The 17,864-nt window shown below is 35.9% G+C and overlaps 1 protein-coding gene across 4 annotated transcripts in view; it reads left to right on the forward strand.

The window, feature by feature from the left end:
• Positions 1 to 17,864, forward strand: part of PDS5B (PDS5 cohesin associated factor B) — a 111,082-nt gene that overhangs the window by 31,776 nt on the left and 61,442 nt on the right. For all 4 annotated transcript variants that reach the window (XM_067291137.1, XM_067291145.1, XM_067291140.1 and 1 more), the window contains 3 exons: positions 7,243 to 7,323; positions 9,578 to 9,718; positions 17,649 to 17,764. In XM_067291137.1, the coding sequence (XP_067147238.1) occupies positions 7,243 to 7,323; positions 9,578 to 9,718; positions 17,649 to 17,764 (338 nt within the window). The remainder of the gene's footprint in view (positions 1 to 7,242; positions 7,324 to 9,577; positions 9,719 to 17,648; positions 17,765 to 17,864) is intronic.

The raw sequence follows: 17,864 nt of genomic DNA on the forward strand, positions 1-17,864 counted from the left end.
TGTGTTTTTGATGTAGCCATAGAAGTAACTGTGTTTGGAAAGGGTGGTGCATGAAGAGTCAAAATGATGCCTGTCTTGCCTTAGTAAGTAATATTAAAAAAAGAAAGTCATTCTGGCATTCTGGTGACCCGAGAAAGAACTTCGAACTTTGCTTGTGTGTGTCATGAAATTTTAGTGTTAAAAAGCAAGAAAGTCTGACTTCTTTCTTCAGAAATCTATTTGGGTCCTACTAGAATCTCTTGAGCTGCGGGCGAGAACAAGACTTCTTGGAGTTGTGTATGACCAAAAAAACAACAAAAAAAATTGTGTTATCTAGCAAATATGCTCTTAGCTGGACTCTGGACAGTTCTGGCTGTCCTCTGACAGCACTTTTCCTGGATATAGTGTGGTTCCCTTCCCCCCCCCCCCCCCCCAAAGACTAACTTTTTTGTCTTTTTGAAAGCTACAATAAGTGAAGTGAATGTGAACTCTTCTTATCGGCTCTTATAAATTAAATGTGGAAAAGACATTTTTGCAGTTTCAGAATACTGTTTTTTGAAACTGTGGCATCCCTGAAGAAATTGAATAGGCTTTTCATAAGGTGCCCTCTGAAGAGTGTACCTAGTAGCATAACATAATGTGCCTTACAAGTCATCAGTTTTAGTAAATAAAGAGTGCAAACTATTTTTCCATTGACGGTGAAGGACTAATTGCTCAATATTGGTCAGGGGTTTTCTTGATTGGAAATGTTTTAATTGTGTTCTTCAGGGATCCTAGTACTCTTGTGCCAAAGCCAGACTGAAATTTATGTAGCTAAAACTCTGATCTACAAAGTAAAGCCTTGAAATACATGAAACCTAAAAACAGAATTATGCAAAATGGGTTACTTTGTATTTTCTCAGTTGTTAAGTATCTGTTCTGTTTCATAGTGTGTCCTGTGTTCAGCTTGATTTGACAGTACTGTTTTTATGATTCAAGTTTAATAAACTGGTTTTAAATTGGGGAATTTATATCCTGTCAGATTGGATATAGCATTGAAACAGTTTGGTTTTATAGCAATTTTAAAGTTATCGGCTAGAAACATTTTAATGGGATAAGGCATTTTGGCTTTTGCTCTTTTTTTTTTTTTTTTTTTTTTTTTTTTGTCTGTGATCAAAACTTTGGCTCTGTGGACAGAATACTAGTTTATAGTTTGTTTTCTAACTGAAGTAGTTTCATAATTTTGATCCATGTTCTGAGCGCTTTTAACTTTGCTTTGTGTGTTTTGTCTTTTTACCTTTTTCACCCTAATGGAAAGAAGCTTCTAATTTTTTTTTTCTGTTTCATCTCAATATCTTTAATTTACTTTGTGTTTATTTAAGCCTTGGGAGCTTACACGATAGCTACAGAAAGTGGTTAGATAGATCATGTCATGTTGGAAAAGTGGGACAATAAGGTCAGAATGAGAATTTCTCTTCTCTTGTGCCTTTGAACACAAAACTACAAGGTACGTAACAATAAGGTCTGCCACAAGCAAAAACTATGAGTTAGTTGACCTGGCTGTTAAAGTTGTATGGGCTGTAGAAAATGGAATTTCCAAAAATCAGACTGACCACCAAAAATGGCATAATGGGAGGTATTGATGTAATTGTAAGTAGGAAATTCTTCTCTAGCTGGATTCCCTGAGTGCAGAAAGAGTATTTTTTTGGTGAAATGGAAGAAGCATAGATTTGTTATTCAGGTTTGAAAATGATCGGATTGAGAGATTGTCGTCTTTAAGATGACCGTGTACATGGTGAGTGCCACAGGCAAACTGTGTATTTTTAATACAGCCAGAAGTAAAGTAGTACATGAGAGACTGTGGAGTGCACTTGTGAGTTGCATGACTATATTCTGGATAATAGTGATACAGCTAATATGACTTCTAGTATAACAACAATAGTATTGAGTAACGCTAGAGTCTGAAGACTTGAGGAGCTTAATCTATGTAATTTATCAAAAGAGCAGTCTGTAAGCATATATTGGGAACAAAAGGTTCAAACAGCTCTTTGGTTTTGAATCCTTGATGCTAAGGTTCAGTGGTTGTAATTCAACATTAGACAAATCAATATTAAAATTATATGAATATTTTTAAAAGTTATAGTAACTGGCTTGAACAATTTTTCAAGGGTTATGGTGGATTCTTTACTGCTCATACCTTTTAAAATTAAGATCAATATTTTTCTTAACAGAAATACCGGATATGGTCCTTAGTTGTGTGTAGTAGGTCTAATAAACTATGGTGCTAACAGCACAACTGCAAAGGCTTGGGGACAGGAAGCATATACTGAGGACATGATATGCTATCAAGTGTTTGTCTGCTCTAACTTGACAAGCCACTGAAGTAGTTCTAAGCTGCTCTAGCTGACTTAAGTTTGTAACCCATCTCACTTGACTTTTTTTTTTAAAAGTGCTGATGTAAAACTGAATGAAAGTGGCTGATGCTAATATCACAAATCAAGTACGTTAGAGTATGCACTGGCTTGCTCGCCTACTAAAGCAGATATCTGATAATTCATTAAAACATCAAACTTAATTTGTCTCACCATGTGCGCAGCTCTTAACTTCTCTGGTCTTTAATCATTTTCTTCCTTTTGTGGTTTGGCTCTTTTCTTCCTTTCCATGATCTCTGCTGAAATCCTTTGGATAGGATTATATAAAGAGGGAATGAAACAAAAGAAGTGAACTAAAACTGAAAAGTTTGGTAGTGGTAGTCAACATAAAAATGCAAGAAAAATGAATAGTTTTCCTCTCCCTTTTGTCTTGTCTGTTTAAATTATAAAGCCTTCATGGCAATACCTGTAAACAATTTTTGTGCAGTGTTTTAGCAGGTAAATTGTACTTTATTTCGTTGAATGTTTGCCAGACTGTTCTGTTTTCAGCCTCAGGAGTACTGCAGGGAAACACACATTGCACATCCCACATGCTTTACATGTTTATCTCCCCCAAAAGTGACATTGACAATTAAATTCCTCACCTGTCTTTATTAGAAGCTTGCTTATTAATTAGTGTTATCTATCTTGGCAACACTTCAGCCAAGCTCTTTCTTTGTCAGCCATCCTTAAAAGCTTGTTCCACACCCCCGCCCCCAGATTTAACAGATCTAGAGAATCTGTTGAAACTGCTTTGTGAAGTACTCTTGAATACAAATTCTGCCACTCTGCCCTGATAATCAGAATAAAATTGAAGACTTTTACAAATTGCAAGGAGATAAAATGTTAAAACATATATTTTTGAAGAATATTTTCTCTAGATGAGCAGAAAAAAGTGCTTAACATTTAATTTCACTCTTAAAGATATAAAATTAAAAAGGACAGGATTGATGATAGCTAGTCTTTTGAGGGGAAAAAATAAGGGTCCTGCATTTGATTGTTAATTTTCTTTTCGAGGATGAGTACAAATTACTTAATTGCTTGGAACTGTGTTAAATTGGACATTGAGAGGCAGTTGAAAAAGGTAACTGAAAAAAATCCAGTGGTCATGCATTTCCACCTCTGCCAACTCCATTGTGCCAGCACAACTGGCTTTTGGCTCTGTGGCCAACAGTCTTGGAGAACATTGCTTATATATCCTCAAATATGTCTGTGCCATCCTGTCAGAGAGGTTGCCACTACTTTTCATCTGCAGTATAAGTTTGTCAAAAATTCTGGAAGAGAACAGATACAAAAAATGAGATGGCGAGGTTCTTACTATTTTCCCAGAAGCATATCAACTTGAAATGCTAGCCATATGTATGCAAAAATAATGGTTGAAACTGAGACTAAGGAGAGAATTCATGGCTGGCGAAGATGGTCTGTCTTCAATAACTACTGCTGAAATGCTCTAAGCTTAAAAAATAATTAAAAAACCCCTGTTCTCCCATATTTGCTTTTTTCTCTCTCTCTCTCTCTGAAAGGAAACTGGAGGTTTTCAGGTAAAAATGTCTGTTTACAACATCTATTTTATATAGTAATATTAATTTCTGAACTATCTAAGACTTTTCTTGATCTACATTCTGCCCTTTTCTGGGTGATTCTTTGGTTTGTCCTGATCAATCCATTTTATTTTTGCTTTTTCATTCAAAATGTAATAATTATTAATGGTTTCTTTAAACAGCATAGGAATCAGATGGCTTAGTTTCTACCCAATCCAGAACTCTTGAAAGTTTATCCCTGCTGGATGCTCATGTGCCCGTAGGGGCATCCTGGTTAAGATGATTGCCCCCATCAGTGAGGGATTTCTTAAATCATTAAAAGATCTTGAAGTTCATGTCTTTCCCCTCCTGCTGCTCCCTAATGTATGGAAAGATTGAACTGAGGATAACCTGGCAAGAGTTTAGATATATGTAGAGAACAGATTTGTTAAATTAGGTCTTTCCTTTCATACAAATTTTGAAGTATTTTTATGGGTATTATCTTGGTCAAAAAGGTAGTTTTGACCTTTTGTAAAAGACCTTTGAACCTGTTCGGATTTGGCCTGGGTTCTTCCTGTGCTTTTTCCTGTTTCTGCCTTTACCCTACAGCTGGAAAAAGGGAGAAGAAAACTTTCTCATGTATGTACATCTAATGCTTTTAAGACTTTCTTGGCAGTGTTATTTTCAGAAAGTTTGGCCTCTGGATATTTTAGGGTCCTGGCTATCAGCACAGCTAAATCAAATACATGAGGCATGAAGAAATAGCTAACTTTCTTTATCTAGCTGTGATCTAGACTGTTTTTCGCAGCTTTTTTTTTTTTTTTTTTTTTTTTTTTTAGTAGTAGTAGCTGGGTAGATAAAATCATGGCAGCTTTTTTAATATCAGCACCAGTGTGAAAGATAAGAGCTGAAAATGCAATTAATGTGAATCAGAGCAGATCTGCCTGTTGAAACTTTGCTATGCTAGGTCTGCTGTTCAGACTTGTTTTACGCATAAGTCAGATCTTATGATCTAGAGTTCATTCTTATGCAGGTGAAAGCTGTTTTCTTTGTCTTGGTGGAGGTGAACTGTGGAAGTCGAGAAGGATCAGAGCAACAACTGAAAATGGCATACATTTCTTATTATGGCTGTTTGTGCCTTTTATTTCCTGAATGGGCACAGCTCTGTCTAAATAACAGAAAACAGATGCTAAAGGTGGAAACCTTTTTATATTAACTATAAAGAAGAATCTGGCATGCAGAAGATCTTCATTTCTGGGACAAGGAACAACTATACGGTTTTGTAAACAGGCTGCGCCTATGGTGACTCTTGCATCCCGTTTAGATATGGGAAGAGGAAATTACAAGGATGAAAACTAACACACATACTGGTATTTTTTCTGTGGGGAAAAATTACTCGAATGATCATTAATAATAATAATAATAAAAAAAGAAATCAAACAATTTCTGATGTTCAGGATCTCTGAAAGGTATCGTTAGAGGTCAGTCTTGGTGAAATGGAACAACTTGTTCTAAGAGCATAGACTGAGCATTTTAAAGCTTTCTTAGTGTCTGTCTTAAATTAGTTAATGGTTTAAATTTAATAAATTTTGGCTTTCCTTTGATTACCATTTAACTGATCTGCTTGAAAGTACTGTGATTTGTTTCTTGATTGTGATAATGACAGATGGCTTTTAGAAAGAAAAAATTTTAAGTAAGCAAAATCCATTTAATTACCAGAGGAAAACTTGTTGCTGAACTATTTTTGACTGTTACAGCATGAAGTCAGCATAAACTTAGCCTTCATATCTCTCATATTCATGGTGGGCTGTGATGGTTATAGTTTATTTTTTTTCAGTAGTTGTTTTGTTTTTATGAAAGAATAGTGTAGTTTTTTTTCTCATTTGTATTCACATGTGGCTTTTTACAAGAAGGTAGAATTCATAGTAGTTTGGTTTAAAATTCATTGTAGTCTGATTTTTAATAATTTCTTTCTATGTTAGCATTTTATACGAGTATCTAGTATCTTTCCAGAACTGGAATTTTTATTCACCTTCTGTAGTGGCTTTGAGTACAATAGATTCTTCAAGCATGATCTTCATAGTCTTTTTTACTTCAGTCACCTAACTTACTGCTATCAATAAGCAAATCAAAAACTTCTTTTCTTTTATATTAACAGAAAACATTAATTTGTTCCCAATGTTGTTTAGAAGCCTGTAGTTCTATACTCAGTTTTTAGGATTACAGACATGATATTCTCTGTCCTTTTGCAAATCTTATCTTGTTCATTCAGATAGCTACACAGAAGTAAAGCGTATGCAGGCAAGGAAATACTCTCGTTTTCTTGGTGATAATATATCTTGTGTTTGCTTTTCATTATGATGAAAAATTTCCTCCCTTTTGTGGGTGATGTGCATAACAAAACTACCTTTTTAACTGTTTTCTTTTAAATGGACTATGCAGCTGATTTTTTTTTTTTAATTGCAAAAACTAATCAAAATAAGGAATGCCAGTTTTTCACAGAGACTTTTTAGCTGTCAAATGTTTTCCTTCACTTTTACGTGCTAATGAAATGTGTTGTGGTGTGTGTTACAATAGCTGAGCTGCATTTTCTTCTGAAAATTTTTTATAAATTATTGCAATATAGACATTGGGGAAAAGAACATAGCAGCCAGAGGTTGGTAGAAAATTAGTGCTGGGAAGGGAAGAAAACAGTAATATAGGTACAATAACCCAACTGCAGAAGCGAAGGGGTAGGAATGCTTTTTGAAATTTACATTAGAGCTCTGTTAGTCAGTTTGTATCCTTCACCCTTTTTTGCTTGGGGACTGAGATTTTACCCCCCAACCTCAGTCACCCAGTTGAGCGTCTGTGGGAGATGCTATAGAGACACTGCGCTTATGCCCCATTGACAGGTGGCCCTTTGCTGCTAGGGAAGAAGGGAAGGGAGGCTTTTGCTCTACTTTCTATCACAATCCTGTTTGGAGGCTTGCTTTGGTCATGACTGCAAATGCCTCTGTGTTGTTTTATGTTGGTTTCCTGGTATCTGGGGAAGGTGATAAGGAGCGGCAGTAGAATACAGGAATTTACTTTGTTGGGTGTCAGGCTCAGAAAGGCAACTGAAAAGGAAGCCCTGATTTGCTAGGGAAAACTGTTTTCTCAACTTTGTCAATAGAGATTTCAAAGCTTTTCTGTGTAAAACTAATATTTGGACTAGATTTGATTTGACTGTTATCTTCACTATGGAACATATAAAAAGAAGAGGCTATTTCTTTAATGTAATGGTAATTTCATTTACTGATATGTGGTAAACTTAAATAATCATGTTTATTTTTAAGATTAATACATGCTTAATTTTTCTGTTTATTTTTCAGAACTTAAACAAGCAAGCCTATGATTTGGCAAAGGCTTTACTAAAGAGGACAGCTCAAGCAATTGAGCCATACATAACTAATGTAAGTGAAGACTATAAACAAATATAGAGGAGATCAATAAACCTCCAAAGACTAAACTGTATTTGAAAAAGGATAAATGATATATAGTCAAATAGGGCTGGGTAACTTTTTAGAAACTCTCAGTTGTCTTTTAGGGAAGAATTGTTATATTAATGAAATGCTGCCTAACTTCTCTCTGAGTCTAATATTTTACTGTATAGAAGTTACTAAGCCATTAACAATTTTGATTTCTGAAATGGAATGGGTAGTTTACTTTCTGCTCTCTTGGGGGACCTTACACTTAATTAATCCCTGATGTGACGGGAAGACCAAATGTACTTGTACATATTGCTCTGATTAAAAAAAATAATAATAATACAGATACTTTCTTCTTGGGGCAATGTACTTCTATGGTGGGGAGATGAGACTATTTAGGAGAAGAAATGGAAGCCAAGAGAAGTGAAGATGGAGTATAATTTTAATGCCATTATCACAGGAAAGGAGGATGAAACAATCTAAGAATAGAGAGTAAGAAGGAAAAACTATGAGTGGATTGAGGAGTAGCTGAGTTCAGTGAAAAGTAGTGAGAAGACCTCATAGACATTGCAGGAGAGTAGGGATGAGAGGAAGGAAAGGTCAGACGAGAATGTTCCAGGTTAAGTTATCTAACAGAATAAACTTTCTATTCCATCTCCCTCTGTCCCATGCTTTTTTTTGTAGTTAAGGATTTAGCAGGTCTTATTGCAGCTACCCCCAACCTTAAGGGCTTGAAAACAATGGAAAATCTTCAATACTTTTTGTTGCTTTCAGATTTGTAACACGCATGGTACTTGGGAAATGAGCACCTTCTGAGATTAAAATAGTGTCCTCTTCAAGTGAAAACTTGCACTCCAGACCTGTTAGTCAAAACTACTGTTGTGCAGCTGTAAAGTTAGATTACAGGCCGGGTGACATTTTGTGGTCGTAAGGGAGTCTCTACAATAAGAAGCTTCCTCCTATGAAGAATGTGTACATGCATTCCTCTGCTCTGTATTTCCCACAAATGGAAATAATGTGCTCTCTGGTTTCGTTGTTCTAAAAGTAACTCTATTTCTTAAAATGTACTAGATGCAGTAGGAGTTAGTTATCTAACAGGGAACATATACATTCTAGGCAACTGTTTGTTCACCAGGAAAAGCAGAGCTTTTCTCCAAGTCAGTACACAGTCTTAACTTCTAATGAGATGTATCTATCAGTTCCTTCCTAGTCAAGATTACTAGGAACTGCTGACTTTTTTAGTTGCACCACCTGCTGGGATTCGCTTGATAACCTTAAAAATATGTGGGTTTTTTGGTTGTCCCCCTCTTCCCCCCCTCCCCCCCCCATGTTTGTAGTGTCTTTACTGATATGATTAACCTTGTCAGGCACAGAGAGTAGTTATGTTCATTTCTCCAAGTCTGGGAATAAGAAACTGCAGTGCTAGTTAAATGTATTCTGCCACCTTACTGACTATGGAAATAGTATTATTTGTTTAGTCACATTGTTTAGCTGCACTTGTTTATTGTTTTAATCCAAAAAGAAGACAACTTTTCCAAATTATGTCCTCTCTGCTAAGAATAGAAACCAGTAAATTCCAATTTAGTTGCTTCATACCCCTTTATTGTAAGAGTATATAGTAGAAAGTAGTGTGTAATTAATACTTGATATTGGAAAATATTTTCTGCAAGTGAAAGTGTGAAGTTTGCCTCAAACCCATCAAGATTACCCAGAAAGAATAATTGCTTTACAGCTGTGTTACACTGCTTATAAATATAAATTCTGGAATAGTCGGTTATTAATTCCTACGCTTCCACTTAAAACTTCTTAAACTGTCAACTGAGTCGTGTGGTAATTAGCCAGTTGTTTAAGTCTTGTTTTGACTAAAAGGTTAGAATGCTTTTAAAGTAAATTGTTGTTCTCTATAGTGAAATAACTCTAAATATAGTCACATTATAAAAAGATGTGACATACTGGAACTCTTCTAAAGTTGTGCTGGTGCTTGAATTATTATTTGTAGGTTTGCTGGGGTAAACTAAATGTCACATTTCAGTGTGCTTTTGCTTTATCTGTAATTTGAATATAAAACAGAATTATATGTTAAAATTTCTACTACATAATCTTGATCTTTCCCTTCTATTACTGTGAAGAAATGCATTATTTTGTAAGATTAAAAGGTAAATTCAGTGGTAGTCAAGCTTAGAATTTAGAAGAGCGTATATTCTCTTTTACTTGATATATATCCTGTTTTACTTTCCAGTTCTTCAATCAAGTTCTTATGCTTGGGAAAACGTCAATTAGTGACCTGTCAGAGCACGTGTTTGACTTAATTCTGGAGCTATACAATATTGACAGTCACCTCTTGCTTTCTGTTCTACCACAGCTTGAATTCAAACTTAAGGTAATTACTTCTTATCTATCTTTCAAACAGATGGAAAGTATTTGTTTTGACTGTTAATATGATTCTGTACTGACAAGGTCATCACAGATTATTTTGTGTAAAACTAAGGCTAAAGTGTAAAACACATCTTCTGTGTTGTTTAAAAAAAACCTCTCAAAGTACTCAAAAGAGTAATTAGACTTTAGACATATTAACCTGTGTGTATGTGTGCATATGGGCTTTTAGAGTTTTACATCTTTCAAGGTGCAAAATGATTTTTGATGACTTGGAGAATCTGACCATTTTTGTTGCTTAGTTTACTGTAGTATTCATCATGAAGGGCTTTGATATTTTGAGAATGCTTTGTACTGCTAGCTGTGCAGAGGAACTATATCCTTTCAGAATAGTCAAATTTAGCAGGGCAGAATTGGACTCCATGTTGATGGAAACTGATGAACTGACTCTGAATAGAAGGTCCATGACAGATGGAAAACAGAGGATTGGACCTTGCAAACATGTCTTGTATTCATTGCTTTAATGACTTCTAAGATTTTTATTTATTTAATTTTTAAGCTGATTTCTTATGTCTGAAAGACAGCTGGTACTAAGACTATCTATTTCAATGGGTATTTTTGTTTTTGCCTTTCTATTACTTCAGAGTATATGGAGTTTCTTTAAGTGATGGAGATAATTTTGATATTCTTGTTATTTGGCTGACTTTTCCTGTTTCCAAAGAAAACCCTGTGGAATGACAAAGAATATGAAATCTGATTAATGTTTTGTTTTACCAAGTTTGAAAGTGATGTGTTATTAAACTTAAGGGCTAATGTGGAGCAGGTGACATTTTAAATTCGTATGTATTTTTATTATTGAGGATGGATTTTAGGTTTGCAGAACCTGTGGCCTGTTCTCATTTTAGTATTTATTACTGTATTGGCTTGTTCACATCCATTCCTTTTACTTATTTTTTTAACTAGTGTTTCATAGGTACACTGAATTGTTGAATGAGGTTTTTTTTAGTGGCTGTGTTGTCTTTCTTTCATTTTTCTGAAAGAAGTAGAGTTCAATTTACCTCTTGCTGTTTATGTGTTAAAGTAGACCTTTTTCAGCCATTAATTTCTGTTTTTACAGATGGAGAACAATTACCATTTTCACCAAAATAAAAACATTTCTACAGCTGAAGCTGTTATTCAAGGCATTTAATCTTAACTGGTGCCACGTCCTCTTTCATAGCCATAAGTACAGTAAACTTTCCATCTTTAATTCATTTCAAACTGCAGCTTCTTGGATCATCTTCCTGCTCCTATGTGCCTCCCTTTGTGAATTCCTTCATTTACTCACCATATTTCAATATTTGAATGCAAGCTTCTTGTTCATGTCTTGTTGGACTCGATAGATTTGGTAGCCTAACATTGTCAGACACCTGCCGAACTGCTGACCCCGACCTTTTTCTGGGCTTTTTCCTTCAACTGGGTGATTTTGGTCCTCAGTATTTCCATGTTTTCTTCATATCCTTTAATTTTTAAGAAACTATCATGTTTGTGTTTTTGTTTTTTCTTCAGTGTACTCTTCTTAAATCACGCAACTAAAGAAACTGTCAATTCATGAATATGTATTGTTTTTTAATCTTTGTAATCCTTTGTGTAGTTTTAGCTTGTGGTCTAAGCCCTTAAAAATAAGGTGATTCACATGTTTGGCATTTTTATTGTGCAGTGTAATGGAATGTTGTTTCCAATAGACATGTGAATTTTTAGTTACATTCTTATTGCTTTTATTTATTCCTTGATGTCTTGTAATATATGTTAAACTCAAGTACAGCTTGTGAATATTCTGAGAGCATGGTATAGCTGCTATATGAATCATCTTGTTGCTTCATATGTATGTTTGATGTCTGAGTTAAAAGGAGAAATAATACATGCATATTTTGTCACTGGCTGCCAAATGTACGTTGACCCATCTTTTACAGGAAAAAAGCTCTGTTTAGGATAGTCTTGGTTTGAATTAAGTGGAGTGGTCTGTAGGATTCTTGTATGCTTAAAAGGGTATTTTGAAGAGGAATGTTCTGAAATATTCATGAAATATAGTCAGTCTGTGGGTTTGTCTAATCTCAATGTAAGTTCATTCTTTATGTAGACCTGCTGGTGATGAAATACTTTCCACTCCAACCATAGTTATGGCTTTAAACTAAATGGCAACTGCTAGTGTCAAGCATTTGTAATACAGGTCCAGGTAAATTGCACGTAGATGTGTTGAGAAGCTCTTTCAGCCAGTTGACAGAAAGTGATTTCAATAATTCTTAAAGCACAAAGGGTGCATAAGGTAGAAGGTGGCTAATGTGCTGCTTTGAAGAAAAACTGGACAATGGTATTCCTGTTAACTTGACGCAGCCTTGGGTCAAGTGGATGGTGAAGGAGAAAAATATACTTGGCAGCCCATATTGAAATATGGGAGAGCAGAGATCTTTTTCAGTACAGGTCAGTTAAAGTTGATACAGTAAACATGAACTTTAATTCTGAATATCATTCAGAGCTTGTCTAGATGTTTTTGGCTTGTCTAGATTTGGCACATAATAGTGCATCCATATCCATGTGCATAGTTTAAGAGTTTTGCCACCTGAGCTCAGACTCTATGGGCTTTCCAATAGGTATTTAAGTAGAGGTCTGTCGAGTATGTTCAGGTCAAGTGTGTAGTTCCACCAAGATGTTCCATTCTTGTTCTGTGAGTTATTGTCTGCTACTACTATTGAATATACAGTGTGATAACAGAAGTTGATACAGGGGGTGGATACTCATATAAAGCTTATGAGGTAGTATGACTGTTAGTATAGCAAGATCTTGCACTGCTTCTCTGCTGCCAAAGAGGTTTGTATTACTCTTAAAGCAGACCGTGTTGAAGGAAAGCTGTGACTGTCTCAATTGTTGGGTTGTCAGCTTTGAGGAATGAAGAAGTGTCGGAACGATGTCAACTTGCATGCACTGAGCAGATGAAAGTTGACATATGAGGCACTTTTCAAAGAAAAAATAAAGTAATTGCTTTTTGTGTTTTTGAAAACATTTGTGTTTGCTTTATAATTGGCTTCAAAAGCAGTGAGTTAAAATGATTTTGGCTAGATGAAGTAAACTTATGGCGGATGACTTCTGAGCTATAGGCCAAGTGTTCCAGTCAGCAGGATGCTTTAAAAAATATTTTCAGGTATGAAGTTGGCAAGTTCTGCATGAATTTGAACAGAACCAAGTATTTTTGATCATTTCAGTGAAGTGTTGATTAAAAAAAAACAACAGTTTTTCTTTTGTTTTTCTTCAGTTTGAGTCAATTTTGTCCATGACCTGTTTTTTGTAGATTCTTTTGACACTGTCTGAAACTTCTTTTTACCAATAGAGAACGGTAAATGGTTAATATCATGCAGATGTTAAGCAAAATAGATTTTTACTGGTCCTATTTTGAGAGACTAGAAGAATGCCACCTCAGTAGCGTGCAGGGCTTTAGAACAAATTGGGATATAATTAGGCATCCATATAGGAGAAGAATAATGTGACATGGAGTTTCTAATGGCAGTTTGTACTGAGCTTGATTACTGACAATCCGATCTTTTTTTATTAATACTTTTGGGATGTCATTTGACAGAAAAGTGGGAAGTTATTAGCTAAACAAGAATAGACAAGAATTCCTGGAGGAATGATAATGTGGTTAAAGACTTGGAATGATGGTCCTTTAGAAAGTCGACATCTGTGTTCTGACACAGCTACTCAAGGCTTAAATTTTCCATTGCAGTACCTGTAGAGGAATATGCTCAAGTTCTTCCTACCTTCCTTTTTACTTGAAGATGCATCAAGGACACACTTGTTTTGGAGCCATGTGATTACTGAAGAATTTTATTTGGTGAATGAGACATGTCGCTTCTCACTAAGGGGAGCCTTTCCAGCTCCATTTCCCCACCCAAAGCAAAATGCTGGTAGAGCCTGCTGGTATCAGCAAGGTTTCCACTGGTTGTGTATTCTATACATGAACCAGATTTTTTGTGTGGTATCTTATTTCTTTGCTTCTAACCATTTTGCGGTACCTGTTGGAAATGAGGAAGTGGTGTTTTTCTCCCAAAAGCCAGGTGAGCGTTCACTGAACCATCTCTCTCTGCGGCCCTTTGGTTGCCCAGTTGACTGGGCTGCTTTGTTCCCAGCCTCTGTGGCTCATAGATTTTTGAAGAGGTGAGCAGAGTATCTGTGCATCTGAACTGTTCCCTGACAGGATCCAGATTGCTTGCTCTCTCTCCCTGAATTTCATTTGCACTCTTCAGTGCAGGAGGTCTCTTGATTTATCTTCATGGATCCAGGCTCTTATGGAAGTTCTAGACTGTCCCTTTTCACTGTGGAAAAATCCAAGAGCTTTGCTGTCAGTGACCAAATAAATATTTGACCACATGTGGAGTGGTTATGAAACTGTTAATGGAACTTGGACAGCGCTTAGGTGCCTCAGTAATGCTGCTATGCCTATTTGTTATTTTGGATCTAACAGTGTGGCCACCTAGTGTTCAAGCACCTTGCCATTTTGGCATAACTAGTGGTGATGCAGCCTGGTCATGAGGTAGTGCTGCCGTTGTGTTCTCATGAGGCTTGAGATGCCAGGGGAATTTACCCACTGCGAGAATTGTATGTGTTGACTTTGGTTGAAGAATGAAAGGTTACTTGGCAATAACTGGTATTCTTTGAAATACGTAGTCTTCATGTGCTTTGCTCCCTCAGTTACTTTTTCTGCTCTATCTATGCCAGTAATCTTTTAAGTATGACACTTAATGAGAATTGAAATGGTGTCAGGTTTGTGCTATGTCGTGTACCAAACAGAAGTGGACAAACTAGTTACCCTTTATAGATTTTTTGCAAGGGAAAGCTCCTCTGTTCTCACATGGCAGGGTCATATCTTATGGGTAAGTAATCCCGCCCCCCCTGCCCCTTTTTTAAAATTTATTTTATTTATTTATTGAAAAGGGGACTGTTAGACTAGCAGGAGAACATCCATTGGAATTCATTTAACTTTCCTCTTGGAGAGGTTCGGTTGTTAATCTGCGATCTTGGCATTAAAAAGTGTGCTTAGAGAACTAGCATTGACACAGAGGCATTACTGGTACAGGAGAGATCACAGATAAGGATGTACTGTTGTGTAGGTGAACTTGTAAAGAAAATTGATATTGCTGTATTTGAATTTGATATTTGAATTTTAGGAATTGGTATTACTGAAAGTGAATATCAGTATAACATTCAGGAGAATGAAAGCTCATGAGCAGGGTGTTTAGGAAATGGCCATAATGGATTATAGGTCATCTTATTTTACAATCCTTCTAAACAATACTTACTTAATCAATAACATGTTGACTTTTATTTAGAGCTGCCTTTCTTCCTGGACATGCTAATTAAAACTGACAAATTTCATGTCTTGTGTCCACTTCTGCTCCCAAATCCTCCAGTTTCTCAGTGCTATCTTTTGGACTTGCTAATCGTAATATTCTGATCAACTTCAGCTATTGTTAATGACAGTCCATAATATCTAGGCAGAAGAGCAGCTGTGTGTATCTTGGCAGCTGGATATGGGGAAGTTGAAAATAAGAGTTCAATGTCAATTTTTATTGGCAAATTGTTAAGACTGTTAAGCATAAAGAAAGTGCTGGATCATGTCTAAGAAAAATGGTGAGAGAGAACATGGTCAAGTTCAAAATGTGCCATAGGATGGAGAAGGATTAATTTTTTTCTGGAGTTTATGATCCACCTCCTGCCCCTCTCCCCAAAAAAGGAGAGATACAAGTAGAATACAGGCAATAGGCTATAGCGGTGGTGCATTCATTTAATAAGTTACACTTTTTTTTTTTTTTTTTTAAATCTGTAGTGACTTGTAGAATGCCTCGAGGAAACCAGCTCCTGGGCACAAATTTAGAAATTACCTGATACTCTTGGTTCATAATGACAGATATTCATTGTTTCTACAACTAGGTCTAGAAACATGGTGGTGGTGGGGTTGACTTGTAATTGGATCCATCACCTAATACGGTGAAAGCTTCTTTTGTGGCTAACTTGTTAATGACGTGTTTTATTATTATTATTATTATTATTACTATTATTTTTCTATATTTCCAGCTGTGTAGTTGAGTGTTCGGTGTACTCTTGTCACTGTGGGAGCCTTCTTCTGGATCCATGTTAGCTACCTAGCGAAATTCAGAGGTGCCTAATATCTTTAATATTTTGTCGGCTTAACTAGGAGTGCATGGAATGTGCGGAGCGCAAGCTGCACTGGTACAGGCTCCAGGCAAAGCAATGCTCTTAACCATAAGGGCAAGAGTTTGCTACGTAATGGGAACTTACAATCCCAAACTCCTCTGGAAAACAGTTACCTTTTCTTGCAGAATAAGAGCAGGAGGTTGTAGATAGCTCTTGCCAACATGAATCAGCATTTTAATTGAATAAATTAGTCAAATGTAGAGGAAAGAGTATTAATACTATGGCTTCTGCTATTAATGTTACTAATAGAAAATACTAAAATATATTTAGAAGAACTATAGTCTCTTGTAATGCAGATAGTATATCAGTGTTTGAGATTTTTCTCATCCTTAATTACTTTTCTTGCTCTGTTACTTTAAGAATTTTACATATGTTTTTACTATTATTAAGCAGCTGATTCAAAAGCACATACTGGAAAACTTTGCAGCCCATTTATGGCATAGAGTTAGACAGGAGAAGCAGTTGGTATCTGAGACTGTGGTGTCCTAGTAGAGAATTCTGATGACAGCTACACTGGGCTCTTATTTCTTGCTCGTGGGGCCTAGTTCAAAAGCCTTGTGTTGAACTAATAAGGATGTCAAATGCGATGGAAAAGAACAGTGTTTCAAAAATTCCACATCTTTGCACCAGAAAGATGACAGAAGTATAAGGGGTGAATAATATCTAGTTAACATCACCTTGTCTATGCTGCTCACTTTTCAAACAAGTGTTGCAGTCAGTTGTGTGGTGGTGGTGTTCTCCCCGCCCTCCCCCCCCCCAGTAAGTGAAGGAGAAAATGTGGTGAACTTGAAGTACATGCTGACTGCAGGAATATTAACACACACTTCCAAATATGTTTTAAACTTAAAAAGCCATGTACTGTATTAAGCAAGTGGCATGCAGACTGATACTAATCAAAATACACTGGAGAAGATCTCATTTTATCTCTACATTGATGCTAGTTTTAAGTACAGAAGAAAAGCATCTGCTGTAACTCAGCATTTTAAATACAAACTTGTATTGTCAGAAGAGACCAGATCCTGTGCATCACAAATTTTGGGTGCTCTATCTGAAAACCTGTTTTCTGAAACCTTTTTTTCCCCCCTTCTTCCCTCTTTTTTAGAGTTATGGTGAACAGTTCCTTTTGAAAATGTGTCATCTTAAGTAAAGTCCCAATATTTGAGCCACTCAATTACAGGTCATTTTTCTGTAAAATTAGTTTATTAATGCCAAAATTCAGTGTCTGTGAACCTTTTATTCGTGTTTGCACTGGGTAATTAAAGACTTTTTCAGAGCACTGTAAGCTTTTATTTGTAGACAAAAGTAGAATGAGTTGTGTCTTTTTTCTTAATGCCGTGCTTGAATTTGTATAAGTCTGTATAGGCATGTATTCCTTGGTCACTGGATTTCTTAACAGCATCAGTGAACTGTATTTGAGGGTTAAAGTAACTTATGCATTTGAGTATTTTTCACCAGTTTTTTTTCAACAGGATACTCTACGTTGCTTTTTATTTTCAGTCTTCATTATTTTGTCTTCTCCCTGTATTAGTGAAGGTTCTTTTGTCTCGAGGAACACATTATTTATATATAAGAAAAGTGTATTATCTACATTATAATTTTTCTGAAGATGTATGTATGTATCTGTGTAATAACTGTATAAAACTCTCTTTTTTTCTTTTTTTTTTTTGTGTGTGTGTGTGTTCATTTTCCAGAGCAATGACAATGAAGAACGCCTGCAGGTCGTAAAACTTCTGGCCAAAATGTTTGGGGCAAAGGATTCAGAGTTGGCATCTCAAAACAAACCACTTTGGCAGTGCTACTTGGGGAGGTATATGCTATTTTAGTTCCCTTCGCAGGAGGGGAAAAACATTCAACGAAGTATAATTCACCATTTTTCAATTTTCCTGTTTTTAGATAAGCGATACAGC

The sequence above is a fragment of the Apteryx mantelli genome, chromosome 1 (genome assembly GCF_036417845.1).
Source record: "Apteryx mantelli isolate bAptMan1 chromosome 1, bAptMan1.hap1, whole genome shotgun sequence".
Classification (NCBI taxonomy): Eukaryota; Metazoa; Chordata; class Aves; order Apterygiformes; family Apterygidae; genus Apteryx; species Apteryx mantelli.